This window comes from Erythrolamprus reginae, chromosome 8 (assembly GCF_031021105.1).
Source record: "Erythrolamprus reginae isolate rEryReg1 chromosome 8, rEryReg1.hap1, whole genome shotgun sequence".
Lineage (NCBI taxonomy): Eukaryota > Metazoa > Chordata > Lepidosauria > Squamata > Dipsadidae > Erythrolamprus > Erythrolamprus reginae.
This window is the reverse complement of record NC_091957.1, coordinates 45695898-45714235: the sequence shown is the minus strand read 5'-3', so window position 1 is coordinate 45714235 and position 18338 is coordinate 45695898. Positions and strand designations below refer to the sequence as shown.

At 41.8% G+C, this 18338-nt stretch overlaps 1 protein-coding gene and 1 long non-coding RNA gene across 2 annotated transcripts; one reads left to right on the top strand and one right to left on the bottom strand.

The window, feature by feature from the left end:
* Positions 1–1898: 1898 nt before the first annotated feature.
* On the bottom strand, positions 1899–9405 carry MARS2 (methionyl-tRNA synthetase 2, mitochondrial). Its single transcript, XM_070759839.1, has 3 exons — positions 8598–9405; positions 5809–6143; positions 1899–3454 (listed from the first exon to the last, which is right to left on the bottom strand). Exons 1-3 carry the CDS (start codon positions 8839–8841, stop codon positions 2288–2290), a joined length of 1746 nt encoding a protein of 581 aa, XP_070615940.1. The 5' UTR covers positions 8842–9405; the 3' UTR covers positions 1899–2287.
* On the top strand, positions 8989–15619 carry LOC139171543 (uncharacterized). Its single transcript, XR_011559764.1, has 4 exons — positions 8989–9159; positions 11104–11240; positions 13295–13391; positions 15361–15619. It is a non-coding gene; the product is annotated as an uncharacterized lncRNA (long non-coding RNA).
* The last annotated feature ends 2719 nt before the right edge of the window (positions 15620–18338 follow it).

Genomic DNA, 18338 nt, shown 5'->3' with positions numbered 1-18338 from the left:
GTCCTGTGCCATGAAGGGCTTTATAGGTCATAACCAACACTTTGAATTGTGACCAGAAACTGATCGGCAACCAATGCAGACTGCGGAGTGTTGGTGTAACATGGGCATATTTAGGGAAGCCCATGATTGCTCTCGCAGCTGCATTCTGCACGATCTGAAGTTTCCGAACACTTTTCAAAGGTAGCCCCATGTAGAGAGCGTTACAGTAGTCGAACCTCGAGGTGATGAGGGCATGAGTGACTCACCACTGTCAAACTATTCACTAAAGCTGCGTTACTATTACTATTAGTCTTCTCATTGTTCCTATCACCCATCTCCTCCCATTTATGCCATGTTTCCTGATTGCTATTGTCCCTATAACAATCAGTTGTATCTCGATTCCTGATGAATATATCGTTTCTTTTGTATACACTGAGAGTATATGCACCAGACAAATTCCTTGTGTGTCCAGTCACACTTGGCCAATAAAGAATTCTATTCTATTCTATTCTATTCTGGAGAAATCATTGCCAATGATTAAAAGAGGAAACGTTTATCACTTTGGGGGCTTGGTGAGTGGCTTAGTTGGTTAATTTCCAATTCTTTATGAGCTTCCTTTAGCCTTTGGACTCTTTTGCCCCACCAAAACTGCAGAATTAATCTCAATTCTTTTTTAAAAAATTGAGTACAGGGAGGTTCACTTGTTAAGCTTTCAAGCTGGAGCTTTAAAGATCTTTGTACCAATGGCTCCCATCTTAAGAACTTGGGATAAATGTGGTTAGGCTTGCAATATTCAGTGCTTATATTTTCATGCCAATGTTTAATTATATGAGCGCCAACAAACTGCCTTCTGGAGAAATTAAAAAACTACTTCATCTCTTACAGCTTCTAGAAATTAGCTGCTATAAAGACTTTTATAGCACCCATAAATTGAACACACACGTGTAAAAATGGCATTTCATCACTCAATAAGAAGACAGCAGAAATCACTCTTTCTGACTTTAGCTTTTTTCAGCCTCTTTAAATCTTCTCATGGGAGTTCGAACAGCACAACAGGAATATATCACCTCAAAGTACATCTGATCGGTTGTCTCCTTTGGCTCTTCCAAGTGGTAAATAAATCAAGCAGTTATTACGGGGTGTTTAAAACTCCAAAACAGAGAATCAAGAGGGTGAAGTAATAAAGCATGTGTAGAAAGAATAAATATATGTGGAAACAACAAGGGATTGTGCAGTTTGTTGCAATGAGGGAAGGCTTGGGTAATGAGGGGCGAAATACAAACCATGCTACTTTCAACCTTTAATATTGGGCTTAATGTAAGGTTGTTTTCCTTAAACAGGATTATTTCGGTTGTTGAGTACAACACTCATTCTTTACTTGATTTACTGAATTCCATACATTCTGAGAAGACACGTATTGTCAAAATTCAAGTGAATTACACTAGAATATAAAAAAAATCCGTAACCCCATAAGAAGTAAGCATAAAACTAAAAATAACAACTCAAAGATCTAAGTGAGTTGCATATTATATGAGGTTTCACCCCCGCTTATTTTAATTCACCCCAACCGCACATGTTCAGAAGTCTTAGTTCCCTGTACTCTTAAAAAAAATAATCCTTAAGAATGTGCTGCGGTTTATAAATTAGGGCTTGGGAGATCGGGGGAAAAGTTTGAAATTGGGCTGTTTGTTTTTAATTTTTAATATAGGGGTTTTTAGTTTTCAGAAAAATGTGTAGTATTTTATATGTTAGAAATATTGTTGTTATTATATATTGGAAGGAACATCAGGGAGGAAATTTAATTAGAAGATAATTGGTGTAGCAGGATGGCATAATTAGAAAGTCTTGCAACAAGGAAAAATGATCTATGTTGAAATCAAATAGGTTTGAATTAAGAATTTTTTGTGATTATAGACGAGTTATGGCACTAACAAAATATTGCATTTTATTGTATTGCAAATAGAAAGTATATCGTGCTGTATGAATGCATATTGCTCAAAAAAACAAAGGGAACACTCAAAGAACATATCTAGATCTGAATGAATGAAATATTCTCATTGAATACTTTGTTCTGTACAAAGTTGAATGTGCACAACAGCAGGCGAAATTGATTGTCGATCAGTGTTGCTTTCTAAGTGGACGGGTTGATTTCACAGAAGTCTGATTTATTTTAAGTTATATTGTGGTGTTCAAGTGTTCTCTTTATTTGAGCAGTGTATGCGCACAGAAAAAAAATAAAAATTTTGTACGTTAAAAAAAGAAAGAATCCGCAGTGGAGACAAAGTCCTTGTGTGTCCAATGAAGTATTCTATTCTATCCTAATTGGTTGGCTTCGTATTTTTCTCAGCCTGGGAAACAGGAGACCAGTATCCGGCCCGAGCTTCCTGCCTTCAAAGGGGCATTTTCTACCATGATAGCGAGGGAGAAAGTCCAAATCTTTTAGAGATCTTTCCGTAGGAGAAACACCCAACCGCGAGAGAAGCTTGTCAGCCACGGCTGGGACCACCGGTTGCAGCAGGAGACCATACACCCGAAGACATTCATGAGCGACGTGGAGAATGGTCCCCTGCCACTGTCGGTCTGCGGGATCCTCCGGGTTGAGTTTCCATGGCTGGTGCCTCTGGACAAAGCCGTTGGTCTGCCTCACGCACTCCGTGATGGATTCCAGAGCTTTGTAGATCTGGAAGCGGTCAAAAGAGGCCCTCGCTTTCATAGGCAGGCTCTCGACCAACGACACCAGTTTGTAATCCTCCGCCAAGGCCTTGCTGGATCCATTTTGAATCTCTACGTCCCTAGGGAAGCAGGCAGGTGAGAAGATGGGGTAAATCCCTCTGGGGTTGAGGGCAGAGGCCGTGCACCTGTTTAGCAGGCCCCCTAAGGTGTCGGCCAACTCCGAGTTGAGCAGCTTAATCACCTTATCGTCATAATAATCACAGTCCCGCTCTGGTACTCCTTGTCTCAGCAGGAAGTACCGAAAACCATCTACCGTGTAGTGCCGGAAGCACTCCTTTGGGTCAACCACGTTGCCCAGGCTCTTGGACATTTTCTGGCCTTCGACTGTCCAATGAGAGTGCACCCAAATCCGGAAGGGGGGCTCCAAACCTGCAGCCATCAGCAAGGCAGGCCAATAGATGGCGTGGAACTTGAGAATGTCTTTGCCCACAACGTGGCAAACGTTAGGCCACCAGGCCCGGTGCTTCTCGGGGTAGCCTACAACCGTCAGATAGTTCACCAAGGCATCCACCCAGACGTAGATGGTTTGTGTCGAGTCCCCAGGGACAGGGATGCCCCAATGCAGCCGGTTTCGGTCACGGGATACCGAGAGATCCGGGAGGTCTCCTTTCAGCCACTGGAGGACCTGCTGATAGTAGGGCTCGGGACTGATGGCGTCCTTATTCTCGTACAGCCATCGCTGCAGCGGCTCCTGGAACTTGGACAGCTTGAACATGTAGTTTTTCTCCCTGGTCCAGTGCACCTAAGATGCAGGAGAGAAGTTATCACAAGGTTTTTTTCCTGGTTTCATCAGGCTCTCCCATATGATATGCATTTACATTCATGTCTACCATATTTTTGGGAGTATAAGACGCACCCTTTTCCACCCTAAAAGAGGCTGATATGCGTCTTGTACTCTGAATGTACCTTCTTCTTTTTTTCTTTTTCAGCCCTAACTGAAAAACCTTGCAGGTTCTTTCATTGTTTCTCTCTGCAAAGAATGTTTTCCAAGCCCCAAGTCTTTGCAAGGTTTTTTTTTCCATTGCTCTACTGACTCTGAATAAGTTTCTTTCCAGCCCTAACAAAGTGCTAACAATGTTCCCAGCTCTTACTGGCTTGCAAGCTCTTTCATTGTTACTCTCTGCAAAGAATGTTTTCCAAGCCCTAAGTCTTTGCAAGGGTTTTTTTCCATTGCTCTACTGACTCTGAATAAGTTTCTTTCCAGCCCTAACCAGGTGCTAACAATGTTCCCAGCTCTTACTGGCTTGCAATCTCTTTCATTATTACTCTCTGCAAAGAATGTTTTCCAAGCTCTAAGTCTTTCCAGGGTTTTCCTTTTCATTGCTCTAACTTGCTCTGAATGTTTCTTTCTAGGTGCTAATGATCCCATCTCTTATTGGCTTGCAAGATCTTTCATTGTTACTCTGTGTGAATAAAGTTTTAAAAAAAAAATAGTTTATTAAGTTTCACATAAAAAAGAAAAGGGAAAGGGGTGGGGGTCAACAGGAGTAAAAATGCTAAACAAGTGGTTACATCATTGTGGAAGTAATTCTGAAATATATAGAAAATTATCAATGGTATAAGTAATTGTCTTGTAGGAAGAATTAAATCTTAGGGCATTAAAAAAAACTTTATTCAATTATTTATTATGCAATTGAATAAAGTTTTTTTTATTGCCCTAACCAGGGTATAAATAATGTGCTGAAGCTGACCATTTTCAATATCAACTTTATTTGATTAGTCAATCGACCATATCAAAGCGAGGAAAAGGACCACATTGGTCGCCATAAAACTGTGACTGGTTAAAATACAATAAAATTGGCTAAAATAGAGGGAATTTGAATAAATAATAAGTTAAAGTGCAGTATAATATGCTAAAATTGAATAGTAAAACATGAGAATATAACTCGTGCAAAGGATTATATTAAACAAATCTAAGATACTGATATAAAATATTCTTAAGTGAGTTCATCTCCTTTGCATGCCACCCCAATATGTTCTATAAAACGTACAGTATTCTCATCTGAACAGCCCTGACTATAAACTTAGCGGTTCTAGCAACTACATATATATTTGTACCCTGAAGAAAATATGATAATTGTTTATTACATTAGAGAAACATCTTTCAGCTGTGGCGAGGGGGGCGTTTGCCCAGGTTCGCCTGGTGCACCAGTTGCGGCCCTATTTGGACTGGGACTCACTGCTCACAGTCACTCATGCCCTCATCACCTCGAGGTTCGACTACTGTAATGCTCTCTACATGGAGCTACCTTTGAAAAGTGTTCGGAAACTTCAGATCGTGCAGAATGCAGCTGCGAGAGCAGTCATGGGCTTCCCCAGGTATGCCCATGTTACACCAACGCTCCGCAGTCTGCATTGGTTGCCGATCAATTTCCGGTCACAATTCAAAGTGTTGGTTATGATCTATAAAGCCCTTCATGGCATTGGACCAGATTATCTCAGGGACCGCCTTCTGCTGCACGAATCCCAGCGACTGATTAGGTCCCACAGTCGGCCTTCTCCGGGTCCCGTCAACTAAACAATGTCGGTTGGCGGGCCCCAGGGGAATGTCTCTGTGGCGGCCCCGACTGTCTGGAACCAGCTCCCCCCAGAGATTAGAATTCCCCCTACCCTCCTTGCCTTTCGTAAACTCATCAGTCATGGGGGAATTGAGAAATCTCCCCCAGGCCTATATAATTTATGTAGGTATGTCTGCTTAAAAAATTGGGTTTTTTAACTATTTTAAATTTTAGATTGTGAATTATTAGATTTGTCATGAACTGTTTTTATTGTGTTGTGAGCCGCCCCAAGTCTACGGAAAGGGGCGGCATACAAATCTAATAAATAAATAAATTAATTAATTAATTACAGTCCCAGTGTATGATTTTGTCAAGTAGAGGCTGCTGAAGCTGACCAGACTAAGGACGCTAGCCAGATGAATACCTGGTAAATAGATTCTTTTCCCTATTTTCCTTCCCCAAAACTAAGGTGCGTCTTTTACTCCAAAAATACGGTCGATTCACACAACCCTATGACCAAACTGAGTGAGTGAAGGCAAATGAAGCTGAATGACTCAAGGCACTAAGAGAACCTGTCAGGGTATTTACCATACCATACCTGGTGTCCACTCTCTATGGAAACCATCTGCTTCCTGCCTTGGGAATCAGCACATTCTGTCACTTGCGAGGCTGCCAAAAAGCTCTCTTCCGCGGTGCAGTACCACCCTTCGTAGTCAGCCTGGTAGAGCCAGCCTCCATCTTGCAAGGCAGCCCAGAAGCACTCCACGGATTGCCGGTGCAGCACTTCCGTAGTGCGGATAAAATGGGTGTAGGAGATCTCCGCCTGTGCAAAGCGATCCCGGAATTCAGCCGATACACGGTCACAGAACTCTTCCGGACAAATCCCTGCGGTGGCCGCTGCCGTTTGGATTTTCAAGCCATGTTCATCCGTTCCTGGAAAAGGAAAACAGGGTAGATGTTCTGTCGGGCTCTCTGGTAGACTCCTCCCCAAAATTCACAGGTACAAATTTCAGACACACACACACACGTTTGAAAATTCAAAACAATGTTCTTTATAATGAAAAGTCACTTAAACCAAGCCCTCTTTTGGTATAGCAAAGAGCACTGGTCTCCAACCAAACTGGTAATTTGTACAAGTCCCTTATCAGTTCTGTGATACTTCGCTTGCAGCTGTGAGGCAATTCACAGTCCTTCTTCTTTCACAAAGTGAAACACACTTTGCTCTGGTTTAGTTTCAAAGCGGGAAAAAATCAGCACACAAAAGGTCAAAGTCAGCAAAGCAGGCACGAAACACAACGATCAGATAATCCTCCACAATGGCCAAACCCACAGGCTGCTATTTATAGCAGCCTCACTAATGACCACAGCCCCACCCAACCACAGTTGGCCTCATTTTCTTTGATAATAATCTCTCAGTTGTTGTTGCCTATGCATCGCTCTCCGCATGCGTGGTTGTATCATTAACTCTTGTTCTGAATCCAAGGATAATTGATCTCCTTCTGAGCTGTCTGCCACACTCTCCTCCTCCCTGTCACTCATGTCTTCTTGGTCAGAGGAGCCTTCATCAGTAGATTCTACCGGCGGCAAGACAGGACTGCAGCATGTGGATGTCTCCCCCACATCCACAGTCCTTGGGGCAGGAGCTGGGACAGAGCTAACCACAACAGTAGATGAATTGATTAAGAAGCCAACAGGCAGCCTTCTCCGATCTGTGAACTGGGAGGGCTACTCCAAGATTTATATTGATGAGGTGGGCATATACTATATTTTTGGGAGTATAAGATGCACCCTTTTCCTCCCTAAAAGAAACTGATAATTTGGGTGCTTCTTATACTCTGAGTATAGCTTTTTTTTCAGCCCTAACTAGCTGCTAATGATTTTCCCAGCTCTTTCATTGTTTCTCTCTGCAAAGAATGTTTTCCAAGGTTTTTTTCCCCCCATTGGTCTAGCTTGCTCCAAATGTTTCTTTCCAGCCCTAACCAGCTGCTAGCAGTGGGCAGGTGGTTCTCAACCTTTCTAATGCCGCGACCCCTTAATACAGTTCCTCATCTTGTGGTGGCCCCCAACCACAAGTCTAGTGCCAATTCTCCCAACAGAGCTTTAATCTGATTGGCAGGAAGGTCAGAGGGTCACCCCTCACTGTAAACGCCTGATTGGTCAGAGTGTAAAAATATGTTCCAAGGGGCCAAAATAGAAGCTTTTGTTCCTATCACCATGGGAAATTTGTCTTCCCCACAGACAACCCCTGTGAAATGGTTGTTCGACCCCCAAAGGGGTGTTGACCCCCAGGTTGAGAACTACTGCCCTAAAGCTTCCTCCACATTGATCCAAGCTTCACCCAGGAGTTTATAGCTGACTCTCTTTCTTGCAAAACACACTACACCACTCACAGAAATAAATATTTCTCACCCTGGTTTGAAATAAAACAATTTTTTTACGAGCCCCTGCACTTCCACTCATGGAAAGCAAACAGAAGGGATTCCTTACAAAGCTTCCTCCTCATCGAGCCAAGCTTCCCTTGGGAGTTTCTATCTGATTCCCTTGCTTTTCTAAAGCAGGCTGTTGGCTGCAAAAACCTCTCGGACCAGTGATGGGCTGCCAAAATTTTTACTGCCACACTGTGGGTGTGGCTTGATGGTCATGTGACTGGGTAGGAATGGCTTGCCGGCCATGTGACCAGGTGGGAGTGGCTTGACAATCATGTGACGGGTGGCTTAAAGGTCATGTGACTCGGTGGGAGTGGCTTGCCGACCAAGATAAGTTTTCAAATAGGTGCATGGACTCTTTTTTAGTTGATAAGTCACTATTTGAATAGCCACAAAAAAGGACAAATGATAGACAGCATGATTTGTTGAGGAGCACAGGAACATTTTAAGGTTTTGCCCTGAACCCACAAGGTTCAGTATGATAACAGATTAGGCAAGTAGCTCAATTTTCTTGAACTGCTATCAAAGTTCAGTTCTAGATCATGAGTGAAACGATTAAAGCGTTTATGGGTAAAAACATACTATTTAATGATTTCCTATTTTAAAAGTAATTAAGGATCGTACTAAGGTACTAGAGAAGAAAGGGCAATTAAAAAGTATTAAGTATTCAATAAATAATGCATAAACTTGCTACCCACTACTGTGCCCCACCCCACGTAGGCGCAGCAGCCCATTACAGTACTTGAAATTTTAAATTTCATTAGATTTGCCGTTGTATTGTATTGTTATATTATATGCTGTTAGCCGCCCCTTGTCCTCGGAGAAGGGTGGCATACAAATATAATAATAATAATAATAATAATAATAATAATAATAATAAGAACAACAACAACAACAATAATAAAAATTACTGCCTCGGATCCTAATGCACAAGGCTCCCTCTCCCCATCGCCCCGCAAACCTGTAGACAGCCGCCCTCCCTGGAAGCCCAGCAATTCCCGGTGCCGGTGCAGAGCATCAGCCAGCACGGCCGAGTAGAGATGCCCGATATGGGGCGGGCCATTCACGTAGAAGATAGGCGTGGAGAGCAGCAACAGCTGCCGCCGGGACCCCAAAGAACTCCGCCGGAGACCCCCGGCCGGCTTTCGAAGGAAGCCCGGCCGGAGAAGGCAGCGTGCGACGGCACGAACGTGCAATGCCTGCATAGTGAGGATTTGCCCGGGACGGCCACACCCCTTCGCTCCTCCGGCCACGCCCCCCCGCGAGGAGCTAGAATAGATTCCTGGATGCCTAGAGCGACGGGGTCCGCGAACGAGCGCGCGCCCCGGCAAGGACAAAGCGGGCGAGGGGCTGGGACGCGCATGCGCACACGAGAGGGCCGTTCTTGGGAACGGACGGAAGGATAGCCGCTGAGGAGAGCTTGTGAGGGACGCTGCTTGCCGCCCCTGTCGTCGCTATGTCCCGCTTGGGAGCCACCCTGCTGCGGGCGGCGGGCCCGAGGGCCCGTTTCCTGGAGGGCCCAGGTGAGCAGGGCGTCGCCGGGAGGGGGACGACCTGAAAAGGGGTCGGGGGGAGGGGCTTATGCGGAAGCCCCTCCCCTTGACACTCCTGCGGTCCCTAACAGTGGGGGGGGGGGTCTCGTCTGGACTGGGGGGGGGCTCTCTCTCTTGCCTGGGGCCTTTTTTAGTGCTCTCCTTTGCTCATCCCAGCCGGCTCCCAAAGCCGCGCCCGGTCCCGCAGGGACCCCCCTTCACTTCCACCTCCCGAGCGAAACCTAATGGCCGCGAGTTCCGCAAGATCCGCTAAACGGCCTGGCTTCCCATCCGCTCGACGCCAAGGTTGTGTTGTCAGGCGCAGGACGGAAGTGGGTGCCCTTAAATTTAATTTACACACACAAACACACGTTACATTATGTTATACTGTATATATATATACTGCTCAAAAAAATAAAGGGAACATTCAAATAACACATCCTAGATCTGAATGAATGAAATATTCTCATTGAATACTTGGAGTTATATTCTGTTGCTTAAGTGTTCCCTTTATTTTTTTGAGCAGTGTGTGTGTGTGTGTACACACACACACACACACACACATGGTTATATTATATTGTTATGTTATATTATGTTTGTTTATCATATTACATTACATTACACTTATTGTTATATTTATTAAATGGAATAGTAATAGGGATTGAACTGAATTGGCCAAGTGTGATTGGCACACACAAGGAATTAATCTTGGTGTTTATGCTCGCATATCATATTTATTATATTACATTGAATTACATTACATTTACTATATTTATTAAATGGAAAAGGAATTGAATTGAATTGACCAAGTGTGATTGGACACACAAGGAATGTGTATCATATTATATTATATTTATTACATTACATTACATTTATTATTATATTTATTAAATGGAATAGGAATAGTAAAAGGAATTGCATTGGCCAAGTGTGATTGGACACACAAGGAATTTATCTTGGTGCATATGCTTTCATATTTATTATATTACATTAAATTACATTACATTAAATTACATTACATTTATTGTTATATTTACTAAATGGAATAGTAATAGTCAACGAAATTGCATTGATCAACTGTGATTGGACACACAAAGCATTTGTCTTGGTGCATATGCTCTCATATTATATTTATTATATTACATTAAATTACTTTAGTACATTTATTATTATATTATGTTTATTAAATGGAATAGTAAAAGGAATTGAATTGGCCAAGTGTGATTAGATACACATATTTATGATATGATATTAAGATGAGTACTCATTCTGAGGCATATCCCAACAACCCTTTCCCCATGCTTGTTTAAAGAGCTATGTTTTAATTAAATTTCTGGGGATTGGGAAGAAGGGACATCGGAATGCTGTCCTAGAGGAGGGGAGATGCTACCTGAAAAAAGGGATGTTTCTATGACCAGTGGGTGACAGTCTCTGATCAAGTGAGACATATAAAGATTCTGCCTATTAGATCCAACTGGTGGGCAAATACTTATCAAATTTATTTGTCTCCGATCTCATGGTACAAGCAACTCTGAACAGCTTACTTCAGGATGAAAAGACATGCTGTACAACGACAATTATAAATATAAAAATGAATGAAAAATACAAAAAGTAAAATGAGCTAAAAATCAAGGGCTTGGAGAGGGAGCGGTAGAATGCCTTCTCTCTTAGTGTATCCGTTCCTCTCCAGCCAACAGCTTCTCCTTCAGGGTCCCATGCTCCCCTGCAGAATCAAGCGAGATATTACCAAGAGTCCTCTCGTTTTCTAACCTGGTGCCTAACAACCACTGTATGATGTCAGCCAGGCATTTTCGACCTATCCACTGGTTGCAATGGGAGCAGAGCCTGTTTGTGGGAGGCTTGGCCTTGTTTTCCTCCATGGCTTATGAAAGGGCATCACTGACGATCTTCTCTCCTAATAAATTGTGTTTCCAGGCCTCTTTCAGCAATGGAAGGCTCCATCAGGACAACCTTGCAGACAAATGGCCACTGGTAGCTTAGCATGGCGGAACAACAAAACTCTCTATACCACCATAGCGTTGGGCCTCTTTGCCACTGGAAATGTGTTCTATGTAAGTAGAGAAACTTCCTTAGAACAGAAATCCAATCTCCTCTAACACAGGGGTTACTGTACCCATATGTCTGTTTCCTATAGATCTCCCCCCTGTCCTCATCTGGCTTTCTCTGCAGAATCATAAGAGGAAGCTTTTATCTAAGAAGTCAGTGGTGGGCTTGGAGCAAGCTTACCCTTTCTCTTCTCAATGTTTCAATTAATTTCGTAGATCACTCAGAAGACATAGAGAAATGAAATAATGCCTTCCCACTATCTGACGTATAAAGCCAAGTTGCAGTCCTAAGATGCTGCAGAAACCAGACCCTTGGATGTCAGAGACAATTTCCATTCTTTTTAAAACCCTGGTTTTGTGCACTTTGGAAATGTCAGTTGGATATGACCCTGACATTGGTAATGAGAATCCAAGGGCGCTACTTCGTCATGCAGGAAGTGTTCATCCAAGCAGCCACCTAAAGCAGGGATCTCCAACCTCGACAACTTTAAGACTTGTGGATTTCAACCTCCAGCTTTGCTGGCTGTGGAATTCTGGGAGTTGAAGTCCTCAGACCTTAAAGTTGCCAAAGTTGGAGACCTCTGACCTAAAGAATATCACCGATTTAACAGAGTGATAGCAGAGTAGAGTGTATTTGACTTAAATCAAGTTGATTTAACTACTGAAAAGGGCTTGATTCAAATCATCTCGATCTAAATCCTAATTTTTAAAGAGCTACTGTCCTCTCCATCTCACAGCAGCTCCTTGCCTGACCCGCTGCTGACTCACTGACAGTCCCAATATTGCAGAATATATAGCCTCATGCCACATAACTAAGCTCCGTTTCATGGTGAATAAACTAAATTATTGTATGGACACAATCTGAAGTTAGTTGGGGGAAAGATCAAAAGCAACATGAGAAAATATTATTTTACTGAAAGAGTAATAGATCCTTGGAACAAACTTCCAGCAGACGTGGTAGATAAATCCACAGTAACTGAATTTAAACATGCCTGGGATAAACATATATCCATTCTAAGATAAAATACAGAAAATAGTATAAGGGCAGACCAAATGGATCATGAGGTCTTTTTCTGACGTCAGTCTTCTATGTTTCTATGTATCTTAAATAAAAAACTAACTAGATAGATTTGTACTTTAAAAGCATTTTATTAAAATAAATTTGATTTCAAAAACTCAGATTGAAATTTAACAAATCAGATTTTTTTAAAAAAAATATATCTTTTTTTAATCATCAATTTTTAACCACCCAATAGCAGGGTTTTATGAACACTGGCCTTTTCCTGTCTACCAAGGAAGTTGTATTCTTTTCATCCAACTCAATCTCAGGTTGAAACAGACTTTTGAAGGACTGATGTAGGCTTATGGCAAGCTTCTATATCCCAGCTCAGTTTATTTGGCGCATGTCATTCAACCTTTAGCACTCAAAGCTCTTTTTAAATTGGAGATGTATGTAGAGATTGGCAAGTGAACATTACTTTGCTTTTTAAAGCTGCCCATTGCACTCTCTGGTTATCAGGCATAGGCAAGGAAATGGAGGACAAACATTTTTTAAGAAGGGTTCACACAACCACGCTGGAAAATTTTCTACTTTTCAGAACATAATTTTGCCATCTGTTTGAAGCCGCTTAAGAATAGTTTACATATACAGTATTACATAACTATAGAAATTACTGTGCTCCATCTGATGATGCCTGCTTATTTGTTAGAGATTGAAATATTTTTATTTCTAAAATAGAGCTATTTTAGCTATACAAACTACAAAATACTGTACAAAATACAAACTTGGAAAAATTGAAACTTCTCCCCGCCCCTTAGAGTAGAATCTCTAATACGTCATTCGTTCCATAACTTTGATCCCAATCTGATTTAGTTATGACCCAAACCTAATTTCGGAAATTTGGCACTTACCAAAAAGAAAAGATATGGGAGGGGAAAATCAGCTTGGGGGGGGGGGGGGGGAGTTCATTTTTGGGTTGGAACCCAATTTGGTCATGGTCAGAAGCATTTGTGACCAGAGGTTCTACTAGAGGTTAAATATTACCTTTTTTGTTGCACAGGGATATGAAATTATGAGAAGGGCTCGGCAGCGCGATGTGGATCGTGCAGAGAGGTTCGCGCGCATGGAGGCCCAGATGAAGGCATACAAGTACTAAGGTATAACTTGAATTTGTAGGCTTTCAACTCCAAGGTGGAATTCTTAAGTGGCCTTTTTGTAAACTAACTATGAAAATTTCCAGGATAAAATAACAGAAATATCCAACATTTCAATGTTGAAGTGAATCTGGAGTAATTACACCCAGGAATTTAGGGATGAACCAGTCATCCACATCTTTCAATGACAAAGTATTATTTTCTTTCTCTGTTATTGCTCCTGTGGAAGTTCCTGCAGAATTAATTCCTGCATGATACGTTACAAATTTATTTGCAACCATATTTTTGAATGTTGTGTGTTTATCTTTGTTTAATCCCACTGCCAAAAAACAGAACCCAGTTTCTATGCTTAAGTAAGGAACAATATCCTTCAGCTATCACCCTCAAAAAGTGTTGAACATTTTTTCTCAGCTCCACCCAAATCTAAACACCAATAAGGAAGGCATACTATTGGATTCAAATGAATGTTGATAAACTAAACAAGGCAACGTTTTTGATTTTCACTTGAAAGAACTAAAAACTGTACCATTGTGGTATCTTAAAAAAACATGCAGTAATTCTTGATTGTGAAATTCTTTTAGCCTTGTGAAGCTGCATTACCGAATTCAGTTTGCACTAATCTCAGAATCTGCTTTGGAGTACAGAGAGGTTCATTTATAACAGTGATTTTCAACCTTTTTTGAGCCGTGGCACATTTTTTACATTTACAAAACCATGGGGCACATGGGGGCGGGGGGCGGGGGGGGGCTAAAAAAAGTTTAGACAAAAAAATTCTCTCTCTCTCTCTTCCTTTCACTCTATTTCTCTCTCCCTCCCTCTTTCTCTCCCTCTCTCTTTTTTCTCTCTCTCCATCCCTCTTTCTTTCTTTCTTTCCCTCTCTCTCTCTCGTTCTCTTGCTTTTTCTCTTTCTTTCTTTTTCTCTCTCTTGTTTTCTTTCTCTCTTGCTTGCTTTCTCTCTCTCTCTCTCTCTTGCTTTCTCTCTCTCTTGCTTTCTCTCTCTCTCTTGCTTTCTTTCTTTCTCTCTCTCTTGTTTTCTTTCTCTCTCTGAGCTTTGCGGCACACCTGACCATGTTTCACGGCACACTAGTGTGCCGTGGCACACTGGTTGAAAAACACTGATTTATAAGATGCCAGACTGAAGATCTTAAAGAACATCATGGAAATAGTTCCATTAAGATGAACAAGAATTTTGCCCATGGTTATGATTAGGCTGTTCAGTATATTTTTGCATGTGAATGTTTAATTATATTACATAAGGGTAGCAAATTGCTTTCTGGCTACCGTAATTTTTTTTTAAAAAAACACTACTGTATTTGTCGGACTATAAGACGCACCAGAGTATAAGACACAACTTAGTTTGGGGGGAGGAAAATAAGAAAAAAGCTGATTGGGGGGGTGGATGGCCTCCCTGAATACTCTCAATCAGGTGTTCCCAGAGATGAGCTTTAGCAATAGGTTCTTTGGTTGTGAGTTCTGTGCTTTGCTTTTTCAGCCTGTGAAATCTCCGTTTGAGGCTGAGGGCAGGGGGGCTACATTCGATGTATAAGATGCACCCAAATTTTCGCCCTCTTTTAGGGGAGAAAAATGTGTGTCTTATACCCTGAAAAATATGGTACATCTCTTGCAACTTCCAAAATTATCTTCTATAAAGACTTGGGCTCTTGTGTTTTTTACCTGCTAGCGAGTTTTGGTAGCTTATTTCATTTGTCCTGTCCTTTTCCCCCCCATCTCCCTCTGTGCAATAATTATATATCTAAGATTTTAATAAAAATTTGAAGAACCTGCCTCTAAAGTGTATCTGCTGTCAGGCAAATTTTTAATGAAATTCTATCACTCCTTATGAGAAAAAAAATCAAGAACTGAGAATTTTATAGCATTCATGAAGTTGAAGTAGAAACGGCAAAAAATAAATCTGTAGAAATCACATTCTCTTACTAGTTGCAGGCTTGTTGACTTTCTAATCTTCTTCCAGGATTTTGACAACACCAGAATTAATATCAACTAAAGCTACAGCCAATTATTCATCTCCCCGGCTCTTCAAAGGGGTAAATAATTCAGTTAATATGGGGAATGTAACTCCAGAAAACAGAAACAGCCATGAAGATCAGTGGAGCATTGCAGTCAAAGATTTGGTGGCAGTTTCCTTAATTTAAACACAAAACTTTTCACAGTGGCACAATTGTGTTTAGAAGCAGTGTCAAGTAATATAAACATGTGGAAAGAATATAGAATCCTGTGTTGTTTTATTGTGAGTGATTGGGGATTTTAACTTTCAGCTTCTACATTTTGTCTTTTGTAAAGACAGACTTAAATACGTATGAATAGAAAGCACAGAAAAAGCCTCTTTACTCATACAGAAATAGGGAAAAAACGGCTACTTGGCTTTATTCCTAATGTCAAAACCCAATAATTTTAGTATATTCTTTTAATTCTCTTGTTTCATTCATATGAAATTAATCATCACTGAGATTTTTCCCCCTCTCCATATTCCAAAGAAGTAAGTTTCCTGGTATAAATTCTTGATATATTTTATTAGCAAAATATTCACCACCAACCAGTTTCTTTAGGAGAGTGTGGGAAGGCATAAGAGGAACCATGGCAACAGAATCTGGTTACTGCATGAAATATTTATCAGTCTTGCTGTCAGGGTTAAAAGATACCAGAGGAGAATAACCCAAATCCTGGTACAGTGGTACCTCTACATAAGAACGCCTCTACTTATGAACTTTTCTACATAAGAACCGGGTGTTCAAGATTTATTTATTTATTTATTTTGCCTCTTCTCAAGAACTATTTTCCACTTAGAAACCCAAGCCTCCGAAACTGTAACTGGAAAAGGCAGGGAGAAGTCTCCATGGGGCCTCTCTAGAAATCTCGTGGGAAGAAACAGGGCCGGAAAAGGCGGGGAGAAGCCTCTGTGGCGCCTCTCTAGGAATCTCCTGGGAGGAAACAGGGCCTCCACCCTCCCTGTGGTTTCCCCAATTGCATGCACTGTTTGCTTTTACATTGATTCCTATGGGAAAAATCACTTCTTACAAACTTTTCTACTTAAGAACATGGTCACGGAATGAATTAAGTTTGTAAGCAGAGGTACCACTGTAATTCAAAACAATTGAACATCCTGTGATCAAATCCTTCTCTTGGCAAATGAGAGGGCCAAACAGGTCAATGCAGTAATTTTTCAATACATGCAACAAGTAGCTTATTTTTTTTGATTAAAATATACCTGCTAGGCGCAGACAGGAGAGAGTAGTGAGAAGCAGTCTATTCAGTCATTACCAAATCTGTCCAAACCTACCTGGCTAAACCATTTTTATTGATGCAACATAACCAGATGGGTTCATATTACATGCTGAACCATAACCATTCTACAATACACTAAGTCAAATTTAGATCAGAGGTTAACTCAGTTTCTTCCACATTCCGATCCATTTAATCCAGATTGAGCATTTCTTCTGCCCACAATCAGCCCTTTCAGCACCAAATCTCAAAAATACACTAATGAAGGCATCCCAAAGATTTTCAGCAATGAACCTCTACTTTCAACAACAACAGAGCTACAGTACTGCAAAGTACTGAAGCTGAATGATCTGAAGTCCTCTGTGCACCAAAATCCATCCCTGCCCACACACCAGAACTGCACATGATGTATTGCAACGGCATTAATACCAAGCGGACCAAGGAAAACGAAGCCCTTGCTTCGTTATAGCAGATCTTTTGAATTGCGGGTTAGAAATAAACCTCTGTTATTTTTGGAAGCCCCGCTCTTTCTTTCTTTCTTTCTTTCTTTCTTTCTTTCTTTCTTTCTTTCTTTCTTTCTTTCTTTCTTTCTTTCTTCCTCTCTCTTTCTCACTCTCTCTTTCTCTCTCTCTCTTTTTCTTTCTCTCTCTCTTTCTTTCTGAAATGTACAAGATAGCAGGTATTGGTATATATGTAAACATAAGCAAAGTAGCCACAGGTAAATTAGGACAAATAGGATGATAGGTGCAATGGTGTGCTTATGCACACCCCTTACAGACTTCTTAGGAATGGGGTGAGGTCCACAATAGCCAGTCTAAGGTTAAAATTATGGGGGTTTGGGGAAGTAACTACAGGTAGTGCATTCTAGGCATTGACCACTCTGTTGCTGAACTTGTATTTTCCGCAATCAAATTTGGAGCTATTTTAATGGAGTTTGAATCTATTGCAGTGGATCCCAATGTGGGGTCCACACCTCACAGGGGGGTAATTTGATTTATAATGGGGACAATTGGAACCTTGTTTAAATCAAGTCATTGGCTTTTTAGGCTTGCTCTGCATGAGTAGGAGTTACTTTTTGAATAACAAGAATTATATGTCATGAAGGGAGGGGGGCATCAGGATTTTAGAAATGCTTAGGTGGGGCTTGGCCAAAAAATGGTTTGGGAACCACTGATCTATTGTGTACTTCCACTGGTGAAAGCAAACACCTGGATTCCCCAAAAGCTTCCTGCATATCGACCCACACTTCACCCAGGAGTTTATCTGATTTCCTCACTTGCAAAACAGACTGGCGACTGGAAAAATAATCCAAAAAGCTCCTGGACCCTGGTGCCCAAGGCTCCCCATACCCGTTGCCAGCCGCCCTCCCTCGCAGCCCAGCCTGTGCAGATCAGAGTAGAGATGCCCGATGTGCGAGGGAGCCGTTCAACGGAAGAGAGGCGGCTGCTCTCGAACACCCTGCGCGGGATCCACGCGACCCCTGTCCGGATCCTCAAAGCGCCGAAGAAAGCAACGTGCATTCATCCTCGTGGAAACTTTAAACAACTCGGGTCAGGGCTGTCCAACCTTGGTCGCTTTAAGACTTGTGGACTTCAATTCCCAGAGCTTTGCTGGCTGAGGAACTCTGGGAGTTGAAGTCCACAAGTCTGAAAGCGACCAAGGTTGGACTGCCCTGAATTGAGCTAAGGGCAGCCACTCCCCCAAAGGCAT

Coding starts and splice junctions, on each gene's coding strand:
- MARS2 (XM_070759839.1), bottom strand. CDS start 8,841: ATGCAGGCATTGCACGTTCGTGCCGTCGCACGCTGCCTTCTCCGGCCG. Junction 6,144..8,597: donor GGGAGGGCGGCTGTCTACAG/GTTTGCGGGGCG, acceptor TTCCTTTTCCAG/GAACGGATGAACATGGCTTG. Junction 3,455..5,808: donor CCATAGAGAGTGGACACCAG/GTATGGTATGGT, acceptor CCTGCATCTTAG/GTGCACTGGACCAGGGAGAA.